The 22,970-nt window shown below is 45.3% G+C and overlaps 9 protein-coding genes across 9 annotated transcripts; 3 read left to right on the top strand and 6 right to left on the bottom strand.

Annotated features, from left to right (window-relative positions):
* Window positions 1-376: 376 nt before the first annotated feature.
* On the bottom strand, window positions 377-1,531 carry BKA67DRAFT_526909 (uncharacterized protein; the record flags this gene model as incomplete). The annotated part of the gene is made up of 4 exons (XM_046098793.1): window positions 377-794; window positions 870-944; window positions 1,018-1,251; window positions 1,320-1,531. The coding sequence occupies 4 exons, from the start codon at window positions 1,529-1,531 to the stop codon at window positions 377-379; spliced, it is 939 nt and encodes a 312-aa protein (XP_045951832.1).
* An 835-nt stretch (window positions 1,532-2,366) lies between these two features.
* On the bottom strand, window positions 2,367-3,563 carry BKA67DRAFT_584775 (Extradiol ring-cleavage dioxygenase, class III enzyme, subunit B). Its single transcript, XM_046104166.1, has one exon. It carries the CDS (start codon window positions 3,144-3,146, stop codon window positions 2,670-2,672), a length of 477 nt encoding a protein of 158 aa, XP_045951831.1. The 5' UTR covers window positions 3,147-3,563; the 3' UTR covers window positions 2,367-2,669.
* A 1,532-nt stretch (window positions 3,564-5,095) lies between these two features.
* Window positions 5,096-6,031, top strand: BKA67DRAFT_110403 (uncharacterized protein). The gene has a single exon (XM_046094881.1). The coding sequence runs from the start codon at window positions 5,140-5,142 to the stop codon at window positions 5,791-5,793; it is 654 nt and encodes a 217-aa protein (XP_045951830.1). The 5' UTR covers window positions 5,096-5,139; the 3' UTR covers window positions 5,794-6,031.
* Window positions 6,032-6,589: 558 nt separating this feature from the next.
* On the top strand, window positions 6,590-7,730 carry BKA67DRAFT_595720 (ABC transporter; the record flags this gene model as incomplete). Its single annotated transcript, XM_046105199.1, has 2 exons — window positions 6,590-7,188; window positions 7,247-7,730. 2 exons carry the CDS (start codon window positions 6,590-6,592, stop codon window positions 7,728-7,730), a joined length of 1,083 nt encoding a protein of 360 aa, XP_045951829.1.
* Window positions 7,731-8,666: 936 nt separating this feature from the next.
* BKA67DRAFT_584772 (uncharacterized protein) lies at window positions 8,667-9,425 on the bottom strand. The gene has a single exon (XM_046104165.1). The coding sequence runs from the start codon at window positions 9,352-9,354 to the stop codon at window positions 9,040-9,042; it is 315 nt and encodes a 104-aa protein (XP_045951828.1). The 5' UTR covers window positions 9,355-9,425; the 3' UTR covers window positions 8,667-9,039.
* A 272-nt stretch (window positions 9,426-9,697) lies between these two features.
* Window positions 9,698-11,056, bottom strand: BKA67DRAFT_584771 (NAD dependent epimerase/dehydratase family protein). Its single transcript, XM_046104164.1, has 3 exons — window positions 10,885-11,056; window positions 10,534-10,825; window positions 9,698-10,463 (listed from the first exon to the last, which is right to left on the bottom strand). Exons 1-3 carry the CDS (start codon window positions 10,926-10,928, stop codon window positions 9,732-9,734), a joined length of 1,068 nt encoding a protein of 355 aa, XP_045951827.1. The 5' UTR covers window positions 10,929-11,056; the 3' UTR covers window positions 9,698-9,731.
* A 326-nt stretch (window positions 11,057-11,382) lies between these two features.
* BKA67DRAFT_584768 (uncharacterized protein) lies at window positions 11,383-12,872 on the top strand. Its single transcript, XM_046104163.1, has one exon. It carries the CDS (start codon window positions 11,493-11,495, stop codon window positions 12,519-12,521), a length of 1,029 nt encoding a protein of 342 aa, XP_045951826.1. The 5' UTR covers window positions 11,383-11,492; the 3' UTR covers window positions 12,522-12,872.
* Window positions 12,873-19,487: 6,615 nt separating this feature from the next.
* BKA67DRAFT_541540 (uncharacterized protein) lies at window positions 19,488-20,538 on the bottom strand (the record flags this gene model as incomplete). Its single annotated transcript, XM_046100953.1, has 2 exons — window positions 19,488-20,375; window positions 20,446-20,538. 2 exons carry the CDS (start codon window positions 20,536-20,538, stop codon window positions 19,488-19,490), a joined length of 981 nt encoding a protein of 326 aa, XP_045951825.1.
* An 819-nt stretch (window positions 20,539-21,357) lies between these two features.
* Window positions 21,358-21,916, bottom strand: BKA67DRAFT_110343 (uncharacterized protein). The gene has a single exon (XM_046094880.1). The coding sequence runs from the start codon at window positions 21,806-21,808 to the stop codon at window positions 21,506-21,508; it is 303 nt and encodes a 100-aa protein (XP_045951824.1). The 5' UTR covers window positions 21,809-21,916; the 3' UTR covers window positions 21,358-21,505.
* Window positions 21,917-22,970: the final 1,054 nt, after the last annotated feature.

The following is a 22,970-nucleotide window of genomic DNA, read 5'->3' as shown; positions in this document are numbered from 1 at the left end:
AAGGCCTCTCAAGCATATGGAGTCTCCTAGCCAACTGAATGAGGACCATTAACGTTCACCTGTAACTATACGACCACTGCACCTCCCTCTTTTCCCGTCTTTTGGTCTTGCGACAAGTACAGAATCGTAGTAATAGTATAGCGCGTCAGACCTCGAAAGCATATCCTCAGACGCGTTCCGGCACTAGCATATCTACGCTTCATTACTCTGTCAAATTTATGGTTGGGCCAGCATATTTCACAAGTGCCAAATAAATAAAATACTAGAGTTAGACGAGAAGAGAGATAGCCGTCTGAGGAATTCGATGGTTTATAAAGAAAAATAATAGTCCGGTAATTCTGTTTGAATTTACGAGAAATCGTGCCGCTACACGCAGCTACATATCTTTAAATGTCTTACTGAATACTTCTGTAATCTCTGCGGGAATGTCGCGGTACGGCTTTAGCTTTCCCTCGACGATTAAATCCTGTAAAGTGGCCTTTGTGTAGTCTTTTGGTTCCCAGATATCTTTTCCAATCATTTCCGCCTGCTGCCCGGTGGCCCAGATTCTACGGCAGTACCAAGCTAATGCGAAAGGACTGGCCTCGCGAAGGCAGCTCTCAACTTCGTTCTCAATACTCTCCAAGCTGTGTCTGAAGACCTTTGGTGCTTGTTGGTGTTTCTTGCCTAGGGCTAAAGATATCTCATTACCTGTTGGGCTCAGCTCAGAAAGCCCGATTACCCTGTCTCGCAGATTTGCAATAGGTGTGCTTGCAAAGATTGACGCGTACGCTGTTCCGACATAGGACAAAGTGCTACCGGGTGTCTCGTATTAGCGTTGATCAAAATGGGGTTAAAGACGTACAGAAATACAACTCAAATAAACTTACCATAAATTCAACCTGTTCTCTGCACTATTTCCTGATAGTATGAGTCGGTTACCAGCGTAGTCCACTCCCATAGCACTATGTAATCATGTACATTAGCATACATAACATGGTGCTAGGATCACCACGATCGATTCTCTAGAAACCTTACAGAGTGTTGAGTGCGAATTCCGCAATGTTCCCAGTAAGGACTATAGTCATTGGTATTCCCGTCTTCCTCGCAGCCGATTCTACCGCGTCTTTGGCGGCATTTACGCTAATTCGAAGGCCGAGCTCATCGTATCGAGCAGCAAGATCAGAAGGCACGAAAAGCTGGACGTTGGTTTTGGGGATTGCTTCGACAAATGCATGCTGTCTCGTGACGCCTTCATGGCCTACAAGAGATCTATTGTCTTAACCATCAGCAGCGATAGCGGTTGGGCGAATCACGGAATATCTACAGGTTCAACATACATGAGGATATCCACGTTCTGCAGGGCATCGACCAGTGCCTTCTGGTCCTGAATATCAATCTCTATCTTTGTAACGCTGGCTGGAACACTCGAGACGTCCGAGCCATGGCGATACAGAACTGTGATTGGTGCACCGGAGGCTACAAGTTTGTCAAAGATGACAGAACTGGCCCAGCCACGATGGCCGTAGATAGCTATCCGATTGAACGTCATTGTAGAAAATTAACGGGCAATAAGATTATGCAACGATGTAAATCTACTTCGCTAGCAATTCACAATGAGTGAAAGTGAGGCTGAAAGTAAATGGGCATGTCGGGGAAAATACGTTAATATTGGAAAATGCGGGTTTGTCAATTTGTCAGCTGTACATAATCATCAAAAGTTGTGATGGTTTCCTCGCTAAGATCCGGCACTTAGCAACGGTACTCGGCGAGCCCGCTACGTTTAGCCTTTTGCTTTACCGCCCCTCCGGTGCTAACCCCCACTTCCTTCCTCATGAAATCGAGCACTTCTCGTGAAAAGAACTTCCCCCAGGTTCCAAGGTCTGACATTGTCATTACGCAACCATAGTCATTCAGCGGACCCATGTCCTCATTGAAGTTGCATTGCTCGGTTAGCAAAGACTTGGTTTGGTCCCTACGTATGGGTAAGAATCGTGTAAGTAAAAGCTTCGTCGGGAGAGAGGCCCAACGTAGGGCCTGCGATTGCCGGCGTCGTTGCATTGGCATAACCACATTGTGATGCCTGAACTTCATGGCGTCGGCACGTGGGGTGGACAGGATTCCTGGTCATAATGATTCAATACTACGGATCAGTCAGGCTGCAAGTGCAAAGTATGATCACTGGCTCAACCACAATCTATGGATCGCATACAAAGTTCGCTATTATACGTATATGTAACGAGATATTCAATATCGTGCTTGAGCCGATGACGTGAGTGTGTGATGAAGACGATATGGTATATTCAAGATGCCGTGTTATGCTTTCATAATACATTGGTAGGGGCACGACCCAGTTGTTCTTCTCCACCCTGCATCCAATCGGCAGAGCTGTGATGGGAAGCGCATGTAACTCCTTTGCGTCTGGCATGTGTGACAACCTTTGTCAAATCAGAAGAGGAACCGAATCGCATGGTGGATTAGCCATCCAAGCTAACCTAGAGCATCTAGAGCTGATCAACCCTGAAATTTCAGCTGAGCTAAATACTTACTAGGCGTTCTTGCCGACATCCACATTATTCGAAGCAACATGATCCATCGCTTAAAATTGTATAATATATGATTACTCTCAAAATGATCCCCTTGAGCAAGTTGCAGATAGCCAGTAAAGAAAAGCGGTACGTAGTCTTATATCATGACGATCCCTGATCGCCCCAGTAGTATGTGAGGATGTTTACGGCCAGGTACTCATCTTTGTAATACTTCACGGGTTCTTCATCGAAGGCCGCGCCCGCGGTCACAAATAACTGCATCATATGATCACCTCGTGACGGTGGATGCATAGTGCCAGCGAAAGGTAAATGCCTCCATTTTTCCAATGCCTCACATTTCTGTTCCGTTTTGGGTACCGAGAGTGACTTCCAAAGCGCGTCACTCCATTCACTAGACATCTCTCGAATTTCGCTTCTTCTGTCCGAGCTGGCGCTGCGTAATGGTATCATAGTATTGAGGTTGTGGAAAGAGGCGAACCCGGAGCCCACGATAGCCACATTTTTATTCCGCAGAGCTCGGAGAGCCCGGCCGATGCGCAGATGTTGCTTTGCGTCCTCACTCTTGAGCACTGACATCTGCAGAATGGGCAAGTTTGCTTCTGGGTTGACAAGTATCATGGGCACATAACCGCTATTATCTCATCCTCGTGTGCTGTCAAGCGAAGTATTCATAATTCCTTCCTTCTCTAGCGCTTGAATTACTTCGTTAGCAATTTGAGGGTCGCCTCTGCCAGAATAATTGAAATTATAAGCTTCCGGAAGGAAAGCTATAGTAATCGTATATCAAGTCGGGCTTCTCAACCGCGGATATGGTAGGTGAATCTGTGGATCAGTGTACGGTGATGAGGACGATCCTTGTAGGTTTCAAGGATGGGTTGTGCAAATCTAATATCTGAGGCACCCCACTCATCAAATATTGTGTGATTTCGCTGTGTTCAGGGTCCCCGAGGAGAGGCAGAGGTCCTGCCAGATGAATAGTTATTGGAGCGTGCGTGCCATCATTATATGCGATCGAACCATTATCGTACTACCTGCTCCATGAGAAACCACGATAGCGAGTGCAAGAACTATTTTCGCTCTCAGCTTCTATGAAACTTTGTGGTTGGGGTATGCTACAAATTGGGTGGCATGTTTTCATGGAGACGACATGACGCAAAGAATCAGCTGATTAATCGCCATGTCCATATTATAACGTTGCAATAGCTATCAGCGTCAATGCGATAGTGGATACACAGAAAAGAGTTTCTGCGGCTAGCTCGCGTGACCAATGATCGTTATGACTAACTCGTTTATTTATTATTTGCAGCTCCACCTGGCGCTCATAATACGAATGACGTATCGACGTGCATACTTAGAAAAGCACAAGCACAGAGAATTCGTGTAATTGATGGACTGGTAACTATGTACAGCGATATACCTTGACATCCTTTGGATCATTGCCGGAATCGATTCACGATGCATAGCTCTGGAATAGCCTTTAGAAGCTAAGGCCGCGCATCGATTTCATTATACATACTGAATGTGTATAAAAAGTCATCGTGGCACCATTCGAATGATCGTATTCGCAGAGCCAATCTCGGCTTCCTTCCATTGGGATGTCGCTGCCCAAGTAGCGTCCGGCACTGAATTCATTGTTATGGCGACCATAGATCCCGACAGAGGGCCTTCGAGGTCCTTGGCTGGAGGGGGTTATCATTGAGGCGACACGATTCCAATCTTTCGATTGAGCTCCGATCTGGAAGCCTGCACCGAGCGGACCCGCGATCTCATCCCTGATACATTGACTCAGGGAGCGCCCCGCCCTCCGCCGGATAACTCCTTCAAGTAGGTGCCCAAATGTCCATGAATGGTAACCTGAAGTCGTACCAGGTTTCCACCACGGAACCTCGCGCGCCAAGGCATCTGTAGACTTTGATAGATTGCAGAGATCCTCTAATGTCATCGGCTCCTCCCAGCCGGACAAACCAGAAGTATGGGACATCATATGACGAACTCTGGCCAATAGTCCGAAACTTTCGCGTCGATGGATATGCGCTCTTCCTCAACGAGTTCAAGTATAGCCAGACTAAAAGTTGTTTTCGTGCATAAGAAAACATTGAAGATGGTATCTTCATCCCACGGCTTCGTGCGTTCTGGGTCCGCATAACCGCCCCATGTCTACAACCAATTCGCCGTCGAGATCAACCGTCATAGCAGTACCAAGCTCTGCACCAGAATCGATGAATTGCTGGAGAAGTATTCGGGGCTGATCAAAACGAGGGCCGCAAGTTCCATTAATATTCTCCATGACGTTGAGATCTTTAGACAATTCAGTCGAACTGACGTAGAGAAGATGTGTACAAACCTTAAACGCTGGTAATCAACCGGCCCATACTTGCAAGCCAATCTGTAACGCTACCTGTCAGATATCGATTACGCCCATTAACGCGATAGTAGCTGTATGAGAAATTTGCAGACCATGCGACCTAATGACAAATCAAGCCGTGCTCTAAATCGCCGTGCCAAGTTTGATTAGACGTAAATTGAAAAGTATAAACAGGGGCCAATTCCTCGAACTGATAAGCTCTATGTCTCACCAAAATTTTGCAGAACACGAGTCAGTCACAAAGCAATGGAGCAATTTGCGTATGGCATTGAATTACCGCACGGGTCCCGTATCATGCACGGGAAGAGAGTTAATACCAGGAATGCACTACCTGCCGAATTAGGCGTACCGGGAACGCTGCACATTTTTAATGAAGGCCATGCAGGGGACCAAGCCATCCCTTGTTTTGGAGGCGCTTTTGGTGTCTTTCCCTTCGACACGACCGTTCGTATGCCACGACACGTTCATATCTCTCTCGGGGCAGAAAACAAACGATACGTTATGGAGAAAATCCTGGTTATGAATGGGGTCGCCCTGGCTGAATTAGCGGGCGAGCTTTTTGTCATCCCTCCGATGACCTCAGTCTTGATCGCACCGGGAGTTCCACACACCTGGACTGCAGCCCCAAAAGGATTAGATTTGCAGGAGCTTGGCGTTTGCGATAGCACCATTGTGTCAGAGGGCAAATTTGATGCGGTGTTTGAATACGAGGACAAGACAGGGTTTTTTCCAACTGCACAAACGCAACGGTTACATGATATTGCCGATTACGAGGCTTGCGACCTAGTGGAGCCTATAAGAATCCCAGAAATCAGTATTAAAGATATTATCAAGAGCGCATGGTTCGTCTGGGATGGAAATATCCGAAAGCTGTCGGGGGAAACACTAGAGGTTAGATGAAATATGTACCGTTCTTAGCCTTGCAATAGCCACGAAACGAATTGGATCTTAGCAAAAACCACTTCATGCGAGAAGAGGCTACGTGAGAGTTCATTCAAGAGCAAAGCCGCAGAATTGCCGACAATCCAGCCAAATTTTGCTAGACCCACAAAGACTGGCCACCCACGGAACTCGGGGGGGATTGAATACAATCAATTGCCTAGTCGAACCTTCTACTGGAGTTTGGTTTTCAAATCAGTATTGAGGCGTAGGTTCTCAATAAACCCAGCCCCCGCCCCCACGATCCACTTGTCCGTGCCCGGCTAGGTCATGACAATTCCGTAATTCCGTAATTCCGCATGATTATTCAGCTACAATTTGTGCGGTGATAAGGCTTATTCAAACTGCGGTGTCAAGAAATGCGACCTTAGCCTAACCGCTGGGTGGGCAACGGTAACAATCCTATTGTCTCTGTCTACTAACCCAAGGAGAAGAGAAATGAGCAAGCAAATTTGTCATGTTGGTGATCGCTTACCTAACGGGGCGAGTCGACGGGGGTTGCTGAAGCACGGCCTAAATTGAAGGCTCAGTCGGAGTGACTCCCAGCGACCGTAGTCCCCAAAGCCAAGATCGTGAGACTGGTGAATGTTACTTAGTGATGTAATGTAAATCTCGGACAGCATGGTCAACATTGAGGTAGGGTCTGCATTGAGACTGTGTATAAAGGATTACTGGTTCCCACGATATTAGCAGGTTTTTCACATGCACCTGTATATAGTCGAGTAGTTCTTTGTGTCCTTGACAAGCGACCATCAAGATGCGTCTGTGTTCTACTAGTATCCTAGCCTTGGGGCTGACTTCACCGGTAGTCGCCTACGATACAACTTTCAGCTTCAATAACGCACCGACCGTCGAGAATAGAACCATCGACGCTATCTACCAGGCTGCTCTGGCAGAAGGAGGTGTTGTAACCTGTTGGCATGGAGGCGACGAACGCAACCAGCAGGATGCTCTGAAGGCTGCCTTCGAGGAGGCGTTCCCCGGCATGACACTCAATATCACCGTCGACGTCTCCAAGTACCACGATGGCAATATCGATCGACAACTTGCCAACGGAAACTTATACGTCGACAGCATCATATTGCAGACCCTGCACGATTATCCCCGATGGGACCAGGAGGGCGCACTCTTGCATTATCAACCTCTGGACTTCGACGCCATCCATCCTGCCTTCAGAGATATCCGCGCCGCATGGCACGGAGTCTCTATCTTCGCTTGGACCTTTATCTGGAACACTGACAAGGTTGAATCTGGTCCCCAAGAGTTCGTCGATTTTCTGAAGCCCGAGTTCAAGGACAAGTTGGTCTTGACATACCCTAACGACGATGATGCTGTGCTTTACGCATTCGACTTGATGTGAGTCTTGTAAGCCTTGCTATGATTGGCCGGGAATTGTTAATAAATGTTTCCGTAGCATGCAGGAGTTCGGCTACGACTGGTTTGAAAAGCTTCTTGAGCAGAACCCCCGTTGGGTCCGTGGAACTGGCACGCCTGTCACCTTACTTGCGGCTAACGGCACTGAGGCTGTTACCTTTACTGCCGGCGTCGGACTGGTTCCAACTGCACCGCTTAACGTTACGATACCCACCAAGGGTAGTTTTGTGACTTGGGCACAGAGAGCCGCCATATTCAAAGATGCGCCTCATCAGAACGGTGCCATGTTGCTGCACAACTTCATGTTGAGTGAAGAGCACCAGAAGGGGTCTGGTTCCTGGAGCGTCCGTAAAGATGTTGCCTCCCCTGCCGGCTATCCCGATATCATGGATGTCTCGTCAACGAACCCGATTGAGTTCGAGCGATTCATGGGGGACCGTGTCCGTGTCGAGAGACTCAAGTTGTTCTTTGAAGACAAGCTGGGTACTGCGACGGGTCTCAGCCCCCTCATCGATAATCTGTAAAGTTACGAATAGGCTACGTACCCCAAATTTTGGGAAGGCGAGTCTCACAGGGGCAGTGGGTCAGAAGGAGATCATGACGGTTGTCACAAGCCAAGTGGAGCTGTAAAAATAAAATTATACGAATGTATTTGCTGGACAAGTTAAAGTATGTCTCAAACGTTCAAAAGTCCATAGTATTTGAATACTCAAGCGTTCACACAATCTGCGCTGATGCACGTATACTTCGCCTGCAACAGGTGGTGGTTTACTATTCTCTGTATGATCGTGGAACCAGGACGACGTACTGCTGCCTGGTTTGGTCTTAAAACTGGATTGCAACATTACCTTCCAACTTAGGCTTCTAGGAGACGTTCTTCTTGTATGAAAAGGGTTTCGCACATAGTATGACGTGGCGCTGTGAAGGCGCCCAGTCACTAAAGACTCAATCAATATCAACAGTAGAAGAGCTAAGATCGTTGAGCTGCTCCTAAGGAAAGGTACCGGCGTCTACGTGAGAAGCGGCCAGCTGTCTCAGGGTGATGACACCTTGCCTAATGCTTATTGGCAAAAGATACGATTGTATCCTATCAAGTCGTTCTTTTGGCACTCTTTCAGTCCATTTGTCTTACGTCTTTCTCTCGTCCTAATCGTTCAGTGTTATGCCAAAACTCATGGTTTGCTCTCGATTCATTGCATCAATGTTGTCTTGTGATTGGCTCGGCCTCCCGCGTTATACAAGATAAGTATGCTAACGCTCGATTTCCTTCCAATTATATTTCAGTCGTTAATCTACGTCGCAGTGGTGTCCAGGCTCCAATGCTCATGGCTGTTCACTATGTCTAACAATGAAGCACATGGCTTGTTGAACCCAGATGTACCAGAAGACTGGGCAGGCCCCGGTTTCTTCTAACATTCCCTTTTCTGTTCCATGCATCAAACGACCATAGAGGCTCAATTATGCCACGTTGCGTGAGTCCTTTATAGTTATTTACTTTTGAGAATCTGTCATTTGCAAATAAATTGACCTCGTATTTAATTCTTAGTACACAGCGGGATATTTGAGAGCGTAAATAATTCCCGCACCAGTGCTACCGTGAAAGGTTCCTCCGTTTCTGACTCGCTATCACCACATGCTCCCATAAAGCGCTTGGCATGCGAGTATGCGCCGATACCAATAAATGCCTTAGATAAGCAAAAGTTGACAGAAAGTTTTACAACTCTTGCCGAAATCGCAAAGGTTGTTGCAACAGGCCAACGTCCGTCGTCTAGTCCGATAGTATATCGTCACAATTTGTTTAGACCTTCGCTTCCGTACTGGACACTCGCATATTTACGCGTTCCATACCGCTTTCACATCTCCTTTCAACACCACCGGTTCGATATCCGTGAAGTTAGGGATGTCGGCAAAAAGCTCCGGGCCCCCTTCACTCGTGATAGCAGATTCGTAGGCATGGCTGCTATCCCATATCAAGATGGCTTGCACGATATATGGCCCTTCTGAATGGTGTGTAACAGTCATAGATCGAAGACCTTTAGGTTTCCACGTGTTGGTAACAGAAGTCATATGATTTTCAGTGTAATATTTCAGATCAAATTTGACTTCTCCGACGGGGCGAGGATAGGTAATAAAAGTGGTGAAAGACATTTTTATCAAAGTTGATACTTCTTAGGTTATAAACAAAAGACGTGTAGAATTCTTTAAAATCAAAGATGATCTTCTTCTGATATATATACTCTATACCAACCTTACTAAACCGCGGCCGTAAATCGGTCTTATTAGACAAGATTGGATGACGTAAGAGTGGGAATTTTGTCAAACCTTAATTAAGACCCCTCTTATGATAACAGGTTTGTCAAAACCGACCTAGGTAATGATTTATGCTTCGTAAGCAGAATCTCTCGTTTAGTAAACCAAACTGTCAGTTGGGATAAGCGCTCGGTCATTATACCAAGTTCAATTAAAGTGCAAGGCCTTCTTCGGCAGTAATCCAGACAAAACTTTATCCAATAAAATCATCATTTCTATTTAACTGAATTCGCCTCCTGTGCCTCGACCCAGAGTTCTTTGAAAGTGGCAAGAAAATCATCTCGAGTCTTAGTTGGCGTCCAACCGATCTCTCGAGCAAGGTCAGCCTTCGTTCTCGACCAAGAGGCCCACCCAAGCTCAATAACATCAACTGATATGTTTGCCATCAAATTTGTGGATAACTTTGTCGAAGCCTCCTCGAGAGAAATGTGTGTGACCTCTTCTGTAGGTAGGAGACCCATCTGCTTGCCGACTTTTCCTATATTCCGGGATACAGTCAACCATGATTCAGACCCAGTCTCATTGAAATAGATGCCTTTCTTATTGGACGGCAACTCATCCCCTTTGAGCAGACGCGAAACGATAAGTTCGTAAAGTGAACACATATCCTCAATGTGAACATGATTCCACTCTCCATCGCCGGACCCTACCACGCTAGTGTACTGTTCCTTGAATGCCAAGTCTACGAGGGCTTGGATCTGCATAGACTTCCGGTTGAAAAGACCCTTGCCAGGTCCATATATCGTTGGCGACATGAGGATATATGTTTTGACGCCCATGGCATCCCCAGCTTCTATGGTTGTCACGTCGGTCAATCTCTGTGGGAATGACTCTCCATGCTCGCGAAACTTCAAGTACTCATAAATGTCATCCTTGTCAGACAACACTTTGTTTTCGACAAGGCGTTGACTTGTGCGGCGATCAGCCACACTGCCAGTTCCTGAAGTCTGTAGGAGTCAGCCTCGTGGATAAAATATATAGCTAGAGGGTACAGTTGTGTGAATGTTGCGAAATTACCTGAAGAAGGTGGCCTTGTCGGCCCGTGAGTTTTTGGCGCTTTTCAAGCCCTTGGACAATAGCCTTAGCTACGCCTGGGTAGAAAGTGCTTGCAGCATTGATGACGATGTCGTGGCTTGAAGCAATGGATTGTATGAAGTCCAAGTCGTCAAGCCCTTCGAAGATTGGGGATTCAATTTGTAGATCTCGCAAGCGGGCAGCATGCAACTCCTTTCGAACCGGAGCTGTGATCTTGCAATCTCGAATTTTCGAGTCCGAAGACTTGATCAAACTCGCAAGTACCGAACCACCTCTTCAAATAATGGTCATTAGTATAGTGCAAAGTGGATAGAGATTTTGTATTCCGCTCACATATAACCAGTAGCACCAAAAATTAATATCTTAACTTCGGTCATATTTAAATATTGAGATGTAATACTCTATGAGCTGGGAGTTCTTGGAAGGAAGAATGACGAAAAGTTTGACTGAAGATATCCAACTTAGTTGATAACATCAAGTGTGGCTAAAGTAGGGAGTATTTAAGCCCGGAGAGTGGAGCCGTGCTAAACACACTTTTTGTGGTGCCTTTCTTAGTAATATCGCCCTTGTAAACTTAATTGACCCTGGGCAAAAATTCATACGAACGTGGCAAGTATTCGACCAGTCTAGTGACTAGGCATCACACTAACATGTCTAGCTTGCTGCAATGTCGGATTTAGAAACATTGGCGCTAAATTTACCATATTCCGTTGCCCCTAGCCTCACGCGAGTCAGCTTATCCGGTAGATTGATGGGTAGAACTTAACCCCAGATTACAAATTGATGATTCTTATCATTGATATGAGCGAACCTTGAAGTATCACAAGCGCTGGCGGAATAAGTGGCAATCTATGTAAGGCATCTATAAAACCGAGCAAAAGCTCTTCAGAATTAATGCATCTGCTCTACAGCCCAGAGAATCCATTGAAACTCTAAACATAATGTCTCGACAATCAGTCTTTCTCATAGGCCCCGGTTTTATCGGCGGCGAAATTTTGGACCATCTCCTCGAGGAAAATTACAAAGTCACGACTCTTGTCCGACGTGAATCAGCGAACGAAGCTTTCGAAGCTCGTGGTGTTAAGGTGGTCAACGGGACACTAGACGACAGAAGTGTGATTGAGCAGACAGTAGTAGCGAACGACATAGTCTTTCATACGGCGACGGCTGATCACCTTCCATCGGTTGAAGCTGTCTTGTCCGGCATCGCCCAGCGTGCTTCAAAGGGCAAGCAAACGATCTATATCCACACTAGCGGCGCCAGTCTACTTGGCGACGACAGCGCGGGCGATTACTTGAGCGATAAGATCTTCGATGATGAAAATCCTGAGGATATCGACGCTGTTCCAGACAAGGCGCCTCATCGTCAGATTGATCTTGCAATTGTCAATGGTAGCAAAGCACTAGGCGCGAAGGCTAAGGTCGGGATCATGATCCCGCCTGTGATTTATGGCATTAGTTCTCGCGATGAGCGCACTTCTATTCAGTTGCCTACCATGGTACGATACTCCATCAAACACGGATACGCAGGTCACATTGGAAAAGGCAAATCGGTCTGGAACCAGATTCACGTCAAGGATTTGGCTCGTGGATACATGGTACTTTTGCACTCGTTGGAAAACATACCGGAAGATGAAACAGTCAAGAATCTCTATTGGTTTTGTAACAATGGGGAGGAGATATCTTGGGGCCAGGCTGCTACCGAGATCGGGGCCGCTCTATATAAGGCGGGCCGTATCTCAAGCCCCCAAACAAAAACCATTCCCAGGGAAAACTATGGCGATGTCTTTGGTACGTACTCTGACATCGTCGCTGGTTCGAATTCTCGAAATAGAGCCAATCGGCTTCGGAAACTGGGGTGGGAAGCGACCGAGAAGAAAAGTCTGGTATCCCTAGTCGAGGACGAGATCCCATTGATATTACAAGAGAAGGGACCATATAATGGCTACTCGAAAGCCGTGGCTTCCTAAGTAACATCCGAGGATGACATCCTATATAATCCTGTTGTTAGTGATAGATAAATCGTTCATATTCAGGTATTCAAAATTTCATTTCAAATCTAGTGCTTTTAATTTTCTTTAAACGCTGGCGAGTTAGAATATAAAGCTTATATCAGAATTAGAAGTGTGAAGCTTAGACATTCAAGATATTACATACGCTACCCCGGTATTTAAAAGGGTTCTTCAGAGCTTTACTGTTAATTTATATCCTTTTTATGACAATTATACTATTGGATTGCTAAATATCAACAATATTACGGTGGGTTTTATATTAGTAAAGCATTTTATCTACAAAAATAAGACTATAGAGACCAAATTAAGTATGCTACGCAAAAATGGTTTACAAATGTAGTTATCGAAGCTTGACAAGCTTCACCTATAGGGTAACACAGATGCCTAGATTGATCACTTAAGTAACGAATGACTATGTACATAGGAACTCCAATCCTTGTTACATCCATCCATTCTTTCATTGGAACTTGATTGCTCAGTCATGGTTAATAGTGATGAGTAAAGAGCCACTAAAAATTGATTATGTCGTGAGTATGTAATCAAAGTCAAGGACGACTTAGCGCCTGGCGGTTACTGCCAGATGCTGCTATCCCTTATAGGTCGACGCACTCGTTAAAATTCCTTAGCTGCCTATAAGTGGGTTCTTGCAGCCTTAGCGGTGGTCTTGTGGGCTTAAGAGTCGAGGTTTGTGACAATATATGAAAACCTGTGGCAATATGGATGACTATAGATGGCCACAGTGAACGGAGAGCACTCCGTACACTAATACGACGAGCTCTCGGAGCACCTAACTTAGGAGTGATGATCACGTGACTTAGCTAGTGGGCATATGCCCACTTTCTGTACACCGATATTCTCTCTTGTGGACTTAGACTTCTATATACTACTTGACAGTACCTATACTATCATTTCACGCTTAGAGGGTTACACCTGCGATACCACGCTCATGCGAGCACCGTATTCGCTACCCTATGCTCGAGTAGATTCAGGCTCTTCCTTTCAGTGCATTAGACCTATCCTTCACTGAAACAGTGTTCTATATTAACTGTAGAAAATGTCATAAAACATTCATTCACTGATTCTCCCAACTTACTTATTAAATTATCTTACTTCGCTTACCATTATCTACCCATACAAATAGTTGACACAGTCGGCAAGGCTCATCGATGGCACCTATCTACCCTAGGCAAAGTGAATAACTTCATTGAGCCCGCTGTTTTCAAGGTAACTCACGCATTGCCCAGTCGGAAGGTGGATCTAAACACGCATTAAATTTAAAGTCAGCCAAGCGGTTTAACACGACCAAATTTGAAGAAGTATGGTCGTACTGCAACTAAGCTCTGGCTCACTTGTAATCTCGCGCATCTTGATTGATCGAAAGCTTTGCACTGGTCTAGCGAAGGCTTCTCTGTTGCCTATAACATACTCTTCTATCTGCAAAGGCATGATCATGAAGTGCGACCGCTAAGTTTATTAAGAACCAAGACTAGTTGCTCATCGTGCAGTTGCCATAGCAGCTAAATTCAGAAAAGCGTTCCTTGATATTGCTAGCTTCATTGTGGGTGGAACTGTTCCCTATCATATCGGCTCGTCAAGGCAGCGGTAATTGACCGATTTGGCTGCTTGTATCCTTCCCTATGCGTTATCCGTAGTACAACGCAATGCCGAGTGAAATCATGTCTGTTTTCTGTTTGCGTGATGTGCACGACTGGTAACGAATTAGGTTAGGCAGGTACTTACTTTTCATCTAAATCGGATGTCTCATCTTACATTTTGCCATTTGGAGTTGTTGATGCTGTTGCTTAACTTTAGGTTTGGCGGCTTTTACAGTGCTGTAATAAGCATCCCCATCGTAGCACATGAATAGCGAGTTGAAAGATTAAGTTACTGACTAACCTAGAATACCTAAGGTTAGTTGATGCCGGCCGACCCCTCCATCACATTTCACTTGTAATTCGGACCCTTACGAAACGCATATATCTATACAATGTTGACCGAGGTCAATACAAAGTGCACTGTTTCTCGCCTGTGGATGCGACAAAATTGTTGTTATTTAGCAAAGAGGTCTGGAGAATGAACCAAGTATTTAAGGCTGCACAATTGACGATAAAACTGACGATGTTGAGTTGCCACTACCAATAAGCCTGGCATTGATAGTCCGACTAATTCACATTATGGCTGACAACGTATTTTAGGTAGTTTACGATAGTTCTTTCTAACCTTAAGAGCCTTCGACACTTGAGGGTTTAGCACCTTTACGTTTGTGCCCCTGCTTCAAGGTCAAGCCAGCGCATTTATTAGTAGAACCAGTCGTAATCCGTGCACTGAAGCCTGGGGAAGTCGTCTAGCATAACTGGCTATACAACGTAGACATGGCATTTCCCTGCAAACGACATATTTTAAATTATACCGATTCATTTTTCTAAACAGTTATAACTATATAAATTTAAACTTTGTATAGAATCATAAGCTCTTTTTTGGCGTGTAGTTTTCTCCGTAATTGGCCTTGGTTAAATCATAACAATCAAGTTTAAGCTTCCCGTGCCTATGAAGTGTAAGCTGCGCCGCCACATAGAGCGCCTTAATGTATAGAAAGTGCAAGTTACCATAGTCGTTATTACCGGAAGGATGCACGAAGGGTTGTCAGTGAAATCTTGAAAGTACGAGAATCCTTCTGCATACGGAGCGTGATGAGCTTGAGGCTTGCTACCGGAATCAGATTAGACTAGACTAGGTTCACAGATTATAGGCTGGCTGAATCGGATACGCGGGGCAGACTACGGGATGAAACGGTACCTGCTTCAATTATATAAATAAGCTAAGTGGCTAAGTAGCGCCGTGCCTATATGAAGTATGGAGTAGCAAACTAAACTTCGTAGTTACACTAAAAGCCAACCGAAACCACTATCTTGCTTATCCCTTATTCCATCAAGGCAGCCTTTTGTAAATTTTTAGAAATATGGAGAGCCTTAGTTTGAGGATGATAACTCTAGCACAGATTTAAACTGGCGAGGCTGAACAAATCCATATCGTATCGCGGCGGCTATCTTACATGTTGCTATTGTTAAAACAAATATCTGGTTTCATCGCTGTCTCTCGGCCACTTGATCATATGCAAGAGACTAAAACTAGACCTTTAGCAGGTAAAGTTGAATGCTAGTATATTGAGTGGGGTTGGAGATCCTGCTGTTGGGCAATTAATGACGAACAGTGGAGTTCATTTCATGAACTCCTAAACGGCATCGATGCAAGCTTATTACGAGGACACAAAAGTATGAGAGTGACGAAGCATCCTCTCTCCTCTAGCTACTATCTATTACAACAGTACAGGTCACATTACCAACTCCAAACCATTTCTCCGCTAAATCCCAGTTCTTTGTACGAATTAGCATATTATTCTCATCGCTAACGCCCAGACACTACAATGCAATTTGGTACCATCCTGGCCGTTTTCGTCAACACTAGTGTTGCTACCGTCTCCAAACACAACGAGTACACCACGAGTAACTATTTATAACACTCACTATGTCCGTTGCTAAATAAAATTTTCCCCTACTTCTGTTAGGTCAACTCTCCAAAGTCCGAGGACAGTGCAATAGTCTAGTAGTACTTTGAATAGGATCTTCAGTCATTTATATCTTGGATCTGCTGAATTTTACCAATCAAAGGAGCGGACAGATTTACCATAAACATCCGAGAATCCGCTGTCCTCAAGCATCACTTGATTAGGACCAGTAGTGATGTGCTGATTTGCGTATAACAATGCTACGACCATCAAGAAGTAACAACAATGAATCGGTAAAACTATAAATCAGGGAGCATCTAGCGAAGTCGCACGTGACTCTGAGACTTTAACGACCGTTATTGGATTGGTCCGCTGTACCTCTGGCCGGTATACGTAAGTTGTAAAAGCATGATATAATATGTAAACCGTCTTGTTCAGTCATACTTAAGCTTTATAATACGATGAAGATCATGCAGTAAGAAGACACTCGAGAATGAAGTACAACGTACAACATGTTATAAGCATTATTGTAGCAAAACCTTTCGCATAGATGTACCTTTGAAACAAGATCCGGCATTAAGGAAGAAGCTGTCTTTGTAATTTAGCTTATATTTCTGCGTTCGCTGTAAGTGGCAAGGCAGACCGTACTGGATCAAGCTTCTATGAAACGCTGTGCATTCGCGGCCCTAAGTAGGCACAAAGATTTTCCTAAGGCTGGAGGTATATAATAAGTAACTTGTGAGAGTCATAAAATTTGGGAGTCCTCCATACCGCTGGCAAAGCTTCTGCCACGAAGTATTTACCAGTCTAAAACTTTGTTTACAAGTGATTCAAGTATCAAATTGCTACTTCTGATGAAGTGTCTAATTACAAGATATATAGTTGTAAACTAGTCTATAAGACCTAGTACAGTTCAGAGCAATGCAGTATGTCTTTATAGCACTGCGTCACATCAAGGCACAGGTCGAATGCATTATTAAGACACAGAAAACGTAACTGATACATAGCACATATATAGAGCGACGGTAGGTACTGTGGCTTTATAGGAGCGACCCTCCAAAGTGCGCTACGGCGACAGCGGTTGTTCCTAGAATTTACTGTAGCGATAGCGGTGGACTAGTCAAGATCCCGAATTGCCTGATTGTGGGTCGATGATGCCGAGAAGTAACAATTCTGCAGGCGTTACCATGGGCACAATTATCCTGCAGTCAGTGCCTCTCGAGCACAACGATCATGTAATATTTACTTACATAGTCTTAGCCCATAATCTAGGCACGAACGCAGTTGTAGAGTGTGCAAGCACTCAAGCGGCTTTTCAGAGCCGTGACCATGTAACATAAAGTAGGGCAGCGCACTGAAACAGAGGTGGCTGCTCACTAAGGATACTAAGAAAAAAAGGGGATGAGCCTACTCTGTGCGTTACCTCTATTAAAGGCTATCGCGACACGTATACAGATACTCGAAGGATTCCTGAATCCTAGCTACCGAACGTGTGTGCCGAAGGAGAAAAAACGCGCATTGTACGGGCGAACTATTAATACCTAGGTAACTAGAATGTCTTACTATAAGATGTAGGAGTGAGAACCAAGGTAAAGCAGACCTGGGGGTTCGTGATCTTCTCCATCAGTCTCGAATCTGTCGTTATGTTTGTTGCCACATCCAAACCATAGTCTCCTTGGCAATACAGGCCGGCTTGTCCGTTGTCCTTTCGATCTGGTCCGTCTGCCTCGGACTTTCGCCCTTGCGTGCTGACTCCTCCCCTCCTGGTGATGGAATTATATCTAACGAGGCGGTCAGCCAAGCTAAAATTGCATTAGAGGCCGATAGGATAATTTCTCGGAGCAAACAGACCGCCAAACTATTCGTGCTCTTCGCCTTATAATCTTTATCAGATGGCCCTTCAAACTCGAAGCCAGATCATGCTCGCAATCTAAATATTTAGATTATTATTTTGGATCGAGTTCTGAAGACCATCAGTGACACTCAGTTTCTCAATGGTAAGTTTACTGGTAATCATGTTCCTAGGTTCTCTTCTGACGATATTTCATTTAGGAATCTCAACATTGATTGGCGCATTTGCGCGCCAGGGAACACTGGAAATCTGTCATTTTCATGTCATATATGATACAGTTAGATACAGTTAATTCTATAGGGTAAGACGTTAACAGATGTCATTGAACGTTGTCAACTAATGTTAATGGTGAATCTGCTACTGTCGCATTGGCTGTGGTCTTGAGCAAGCCCGATGCAGTTGTCTATGGGGCTACATTGGTCTTTCTCTTCATACTGCTGCATTTCGCTTTCGTGATACTCTTTGGGCTGAAACTATAGTCGTGGGTAGCGAGGGACTAAGCCACTGTTACAAGATCCACCTGATATTAACCCATGATGTTACACATTCGTACGTTGACAATATTTACAGAATTTTATCTGTTTGCGAGCCTGAAGATCTTTGGCCGAGTCGCGCAGGTAAATTTTCTGATATCCTTGCCATTGGCTCACAGCAAGAAACATGTGGCTCATTAATAAAACGGCTGGGTCGATCACTTAATACGTTGAACGCTATCCTCCAGCCGACCAATCTTATAGCGCTACCGTACGGCTACGTGGTACCTTCGGCCTCGTACGACGACTGTTGAAGAGCCAATCGTTATCGTTCGATCAAGATCTTCTGTCATAGAGGGATCTCAATAAATTGTATCTTGGTATGAAGACTTCATTGCAGTTGGAGGACCTCGTGTCAGGTGAGAACCAACAATTGACTAGTCGGCCGACAAACAAGTTTGTATCAACGGCTTACAACCCTGTCCTTGGTACTAGTCCAATTTCCTGTCCCCAGTAATATGCTCTGTGCTCTGAGAGAGTATCGAAGTAAATATTTCCGGCAGTTCGGAAAACGAATAAGGTTTCGGATAAGTAGTCGCACTTATGCTGATCGAATCAGTCGTTATAGAGTATGTTTGCGCGATAATCGGGGGGACGAACTGATCGGCCTTGTAGATAATGAATTATGCCTAGAGTACAATATTTTGAATAGAAAGCGCATTGATCCTAATTCAAGTAGCAACTGGCAGCGCTTGATTTCGTCACTTCAGATGTCATTCCTCGACAGAGACTGGGAAATGGACCAAGTACCTGCAAATCGACTAAGGTGCCTCGCTGACAGCTATTACAAATACCACCCCTACCAGTTGCTTTCACAGTTCCTGTTGTCTTCTCAACTACAATGTCACACCATTATGCTTGCTGCAAAGCGCGATGTAACACGTACCAGGTTTTACTGTTTAACCATTACGGCCGATAAGATTGCTTTAGAGGCTCAAAAAGTCGATTAGGACACTACACCATAGAGCACCAAAGAAAATTATCTCGGTTATATCCTCTCTAGTAGTAAGGTTACTTGACGGCGGGAGGACACCTTAAGTCTTGAATAAAAGATCTAAATCCTCTAAGGGTCTTGTGGATCGCACCCGTCCCTTCCTCTTGGTATTAGTCACCCGGTCTATGCCACTTTCAAACCTTTTGGTTTCCTTGTTAAACCACGCTTTAATCTTCTCGTCCTCGATTCCGTCTAGAATATCCTCTGGTGCCATGGTTTGTGCCCATAGATACGGGATGGCCCAAACTTCTAGCATCGATACCCATAGGCCAAATTTATTCTCGGGAGTGCGGAGTCGAGCGCGAATAAGGCTTTCAAGCAGAACCGGAAGACGCGGATAATAGAGGAAGCCCTCGACGCATGTAAATCTAGGGTCGTCGTTTACACCTTTTTCGTGGGGTTGCTCTACATCTAGAGGATTCTTTGTGTTTTGTGGTGTTTTCGCATCATGTAGACCCTCTCCTGGTCGTAGGTTATCTGGCTCTAGACGTGATTCGGGCCTTGGAAGTGGCTTAGACTCTGTAGATAGTGTGGTTTCCTGAAGCGGCTCTTCTTCTCGTAGCAATGCTTCTTGTGGTATTTCGTTTTGCTGTTTTAGCTCTGCCTCTTGTTGTGTTCCTCCTTGGCTTAATTCTCTGTCTCCTAAAGGTGGCGGACCAAGCCCTGCAAAGGAAGGAAGGATAAGGGCAACAGGTTCGTTGCCAATGCGATTATAAATCGGCGGAAACGCGAAACGGATAGAATGTTTATCGATGTCTTCATATTGTGGGATGCAGTTCTCGTGCACACGCTTTGTTTCATCATCAAAGTTCTGTAGTTCGGTAGGGTTACAAGAACCCCATGACCAGCTTGCGCGGACGAATCCAGCGTTAAGCAGTTTTGCCTCAGCAACGTCGCGGTCGCATTCATTTACGATGAATATATAGCCCTATTGCTTCCGTATGAATATCTGAAATATAAGGTGTCTTGTCAAGCTGTAATAAAATCATAGCACTTACCCGGATAAACGCCTTTACCCCACAATGTTCTAGGGCAGGTCCGCCCCAGACCACCAGCGGAATGGGTTTTAAGACTTCAGCTAAAAGATCCATCGGGCTTGAGTGAGAGGGAGCAAGCTTTGAAAGTGATTGATATCTGCGTGATGTTTCCTTATGGCTGTATTTATCGTCTCATTTGGTCAGCAATGATCACATTTGTAGGCAGCGACGTCGTAACAGGATGCGTGAGGGGCGGGGTAATCGTAATCGTACTCTGTCAATGCTGCCGAAATTTATCCAGCGCTGGATTAGTAGTTGGGTCGATGACGACCAGCGAATCCCCGGTGTTGTATGTTTTTGGAATTTGACGTGCTAAAAATAGCATGAAGGTCGTAGCTCCGGCGCCAAAAATGGGGTCTCGCCCCATTTTCTCCGGCGGCTCACTGCAAATTCCGCGCGCCCGCTTGGGCCTCCGTCACTGACCCATGTCACAGAAATAAGCTCTGCAAATAGGTGGGTCGACTTGATCAATGGATTGCTCTGTTCTGCTGTGATTCTAACGTGTGCTCTTGCGGTACAATTAAGCGTGTATTCATCTGCCCCCATGGCCAGATTTATGGCTGTGAAATCTCTGCTAAGTATCTTTCGAGAGCTGAGTCAAGCCTGTCTCACAGCTGCCTGGTAGCCTGCCAGATGGTATCCTTCGACACCTTCCTTATTAACAACAAAACTATCCCGCCCGTAATTTAGCCATCGCATAGTCAGCGAAGCGTGCCTTACAGTCATAAGAACAAATGAACATGAACAACCCATAATGCTGTTTAGTTCCCAAAAACCGGGGGGCATGAAATTGCTGTTCTCAATTGGCTGGCCAAGTCCGGTCTTTTCGCCATCAAAACTCGTAAGGCTGCGATATGGCTTTTTGCAGATAAGACAAGGGCCTGCCGACTGACCATGCCCAGTAGGACTTCAATATCCAAGATATCAGTTCTCTCTTTCGCAGATCCTTGGCGCTCATACTGGGATAGTATTTTTTCTCGGAGAAGCCATATTGGGTGCATGACAGGAATATTGGCAACTCTCATTGATCTCGATGGATAGGGATTGCAGGAGTTATCACGCCATACTGTTCAACAGATCGGATACTCCCCGGATGTTGTTGGACTAGCCAGCTTGAGATAGTCTCGGCGTTGTAGCCTTTGGTTGGTGCAACAACAATATCGACATCCTTGGTACCGCGATATTCGGTTTTTTCAGCCACTCGAAGCAGTGAGCAAGCAGCTCCGCCAATAACTGCAAACTTAACTTTCCCGCCGAGGAACTTTAATAGTGTCTGACTAACTTCCACGAGCTCCTCGGGGGTTAATTCAACTGATTGAGGCATCTTGGGGTGGTAGGTACGGCAGCGAGAAGCAATTTATGAATAGTTGAAAAAGGGATAGAACAAAAAGGCTAGGTACAATGTTAAAGGTTGAATAGGCGTGAATGATTGATATTGAGGCATTTCGAAGTCCTTTGCCACGATATATATTTGATTTTTGATGCCAAAAGGCATCCCTAAGCGCTCAGCGTGACGACAACATGTCAGAATTCACACCATTATGGAGCTTGGGTCTACCATTGTTGGCCCTTTAAGCCAACAGACACCCAATAGCTATATAATCAATCGCGGGTCGCATTTTGCGCTATCATTGGGGCTAAGCGCGCGCGTAGAACTTGAAACCATTTATTGACCCCAATCTCTCCCCTTCGGCCCGACCCTGGCGACGGCCTGAAAATCATGACGTTGGTGTATAACGTAATGCCTCCTAGGCGATCATTGCTCTTACTGTTCACTCCGCGCGGAGCTGCTACCTATAATGGTATCATGGGGTTAAGCGCGCGCGAAAGTGGTGGGCCATTTTTGTCAACCCTAGCCTGGCGGCTGTCTGCCAAACTAGAACGTCAGCGCAGAGTACATTCTAGGCGGTCAAGTTGTCGTTCCTCTTTCTAGTCACTCCGTGCTCTATATATATACCTTCTTGTACAATATTATAAGTAATAATAGAGGTTAGGAGGGACTGGCTTTTGAGCGGGGGTACCGAGGCGGTGGCAACCGGTACTTAAATCTAGGTCGGGTCCAATAACAGTAGCCTATTTAAGTATATACATAGTGGTGTGTGACATTCAAAAACAGTGGCCATGCCGTCAATAGAACAATGGATCTCAGGGTATATATTCGCTGCCACATGATGTTAGCGGATCAACGGACTAGTCGTGATGCATTAATGATATTGACGGAGATGTGGGAGTAACGGCGACGATAAGGGAATCTGCGCCGTAAAGCTGTAAGAAGCACGTGATGGACGGACCATTGCCACAATAGATACACATATAGGTGTATATATCCAAGGGGAATGCAAAAATAGAAAAGGGTTAAAGTTTTAGACGGTATGAGGCACTGGATTTCTTCAGAGTTTAGGGGAAGTGCTGTTTTTAAAGTTACCGTTGGGAAAGAGTGCACCGGAAGAGTTTATCGCTTTCGTCATACATCTTTGCAAACGTTA

Source organism: Truncatella angustata (genome assembly GCF_020726525.1).
Source record: "Truncatella angustata strain MPI-SDFR-AT-0073 chromosome Unknown BKA67scaffold_11, whole genome shotgun sequence".
NCBI lineage: Eukaryota > Fungi > Ascomycota > Sordariomycetes > Amphisphaeriales > Sporocadaceae > Truncatella > Truncatella angustata.
The sequence above is the reverse complement of the archived record's forward strand: the minus strand, read 5'-3'. Positions and strand labels throughout refer to the sequence as shown.

Bases quoted from the DNA above. Each gene is read 5' to 3' on its own strand.
- BKA67DRAFT_584775 (XM_046104166.1), bottom strand. From the start codon at position 3,146: ATGATACTTGTCAACCCAGAAGCAAACTTGCCCATTCTGCAGATGTCA.
- BKA67DRAFT_110403 (XM_046094881.1), top strand. From the start codon at position 5,140: ATGGAGCAATTTGCGTATGGCATTGAATTACCGCACGGGTCCCGTATC.
- BKA67DRAFT_584772 (XM_046104165.1), bottom strand. From the start codon at position 9,354: ATGTCTTTCACCACTTTTATTACCTATCCTCGCCCCGTCGGAGAAGTC.
- BKA67DRAFT_584771 (XM_046104164.1), bottom strand. From the start codon at position 10,928: ATGACCGAAGTTAAGATATTAATTTTTGGTGCTACTGGTTATAT. The intron at 10,826-10,884 runs GTGAGCGGAATA...CATTATTTGAAG, and splicing joins TTTGGTGCTACTGGTTATAT to AGGTGGTTCGGTACTTGCGA. The intron at 10,464-10,533 runs GTAATTTCGCAA...TGACTCCTACAG, and splicing joins GACAAGGCCACCTTCTTCAG to ACTTCAGGAACTGGCAGTGT.
- BKA67DRAFT_584768 (XM_046104163.1), top strand. From the start codon at position 11,493: ATGTCTCGACAATCAGTCTTTCTCATAGGCCCCGGTTTTATCGGCGGC.
- BKA67DRAFT_110343 (XM_046094880.1), bottom strand. From the start codon at position 21,808: ATGCCTCAATCAGTTGAATTAACCCCCGAGGAGCTCGTGGAAGTTAGT.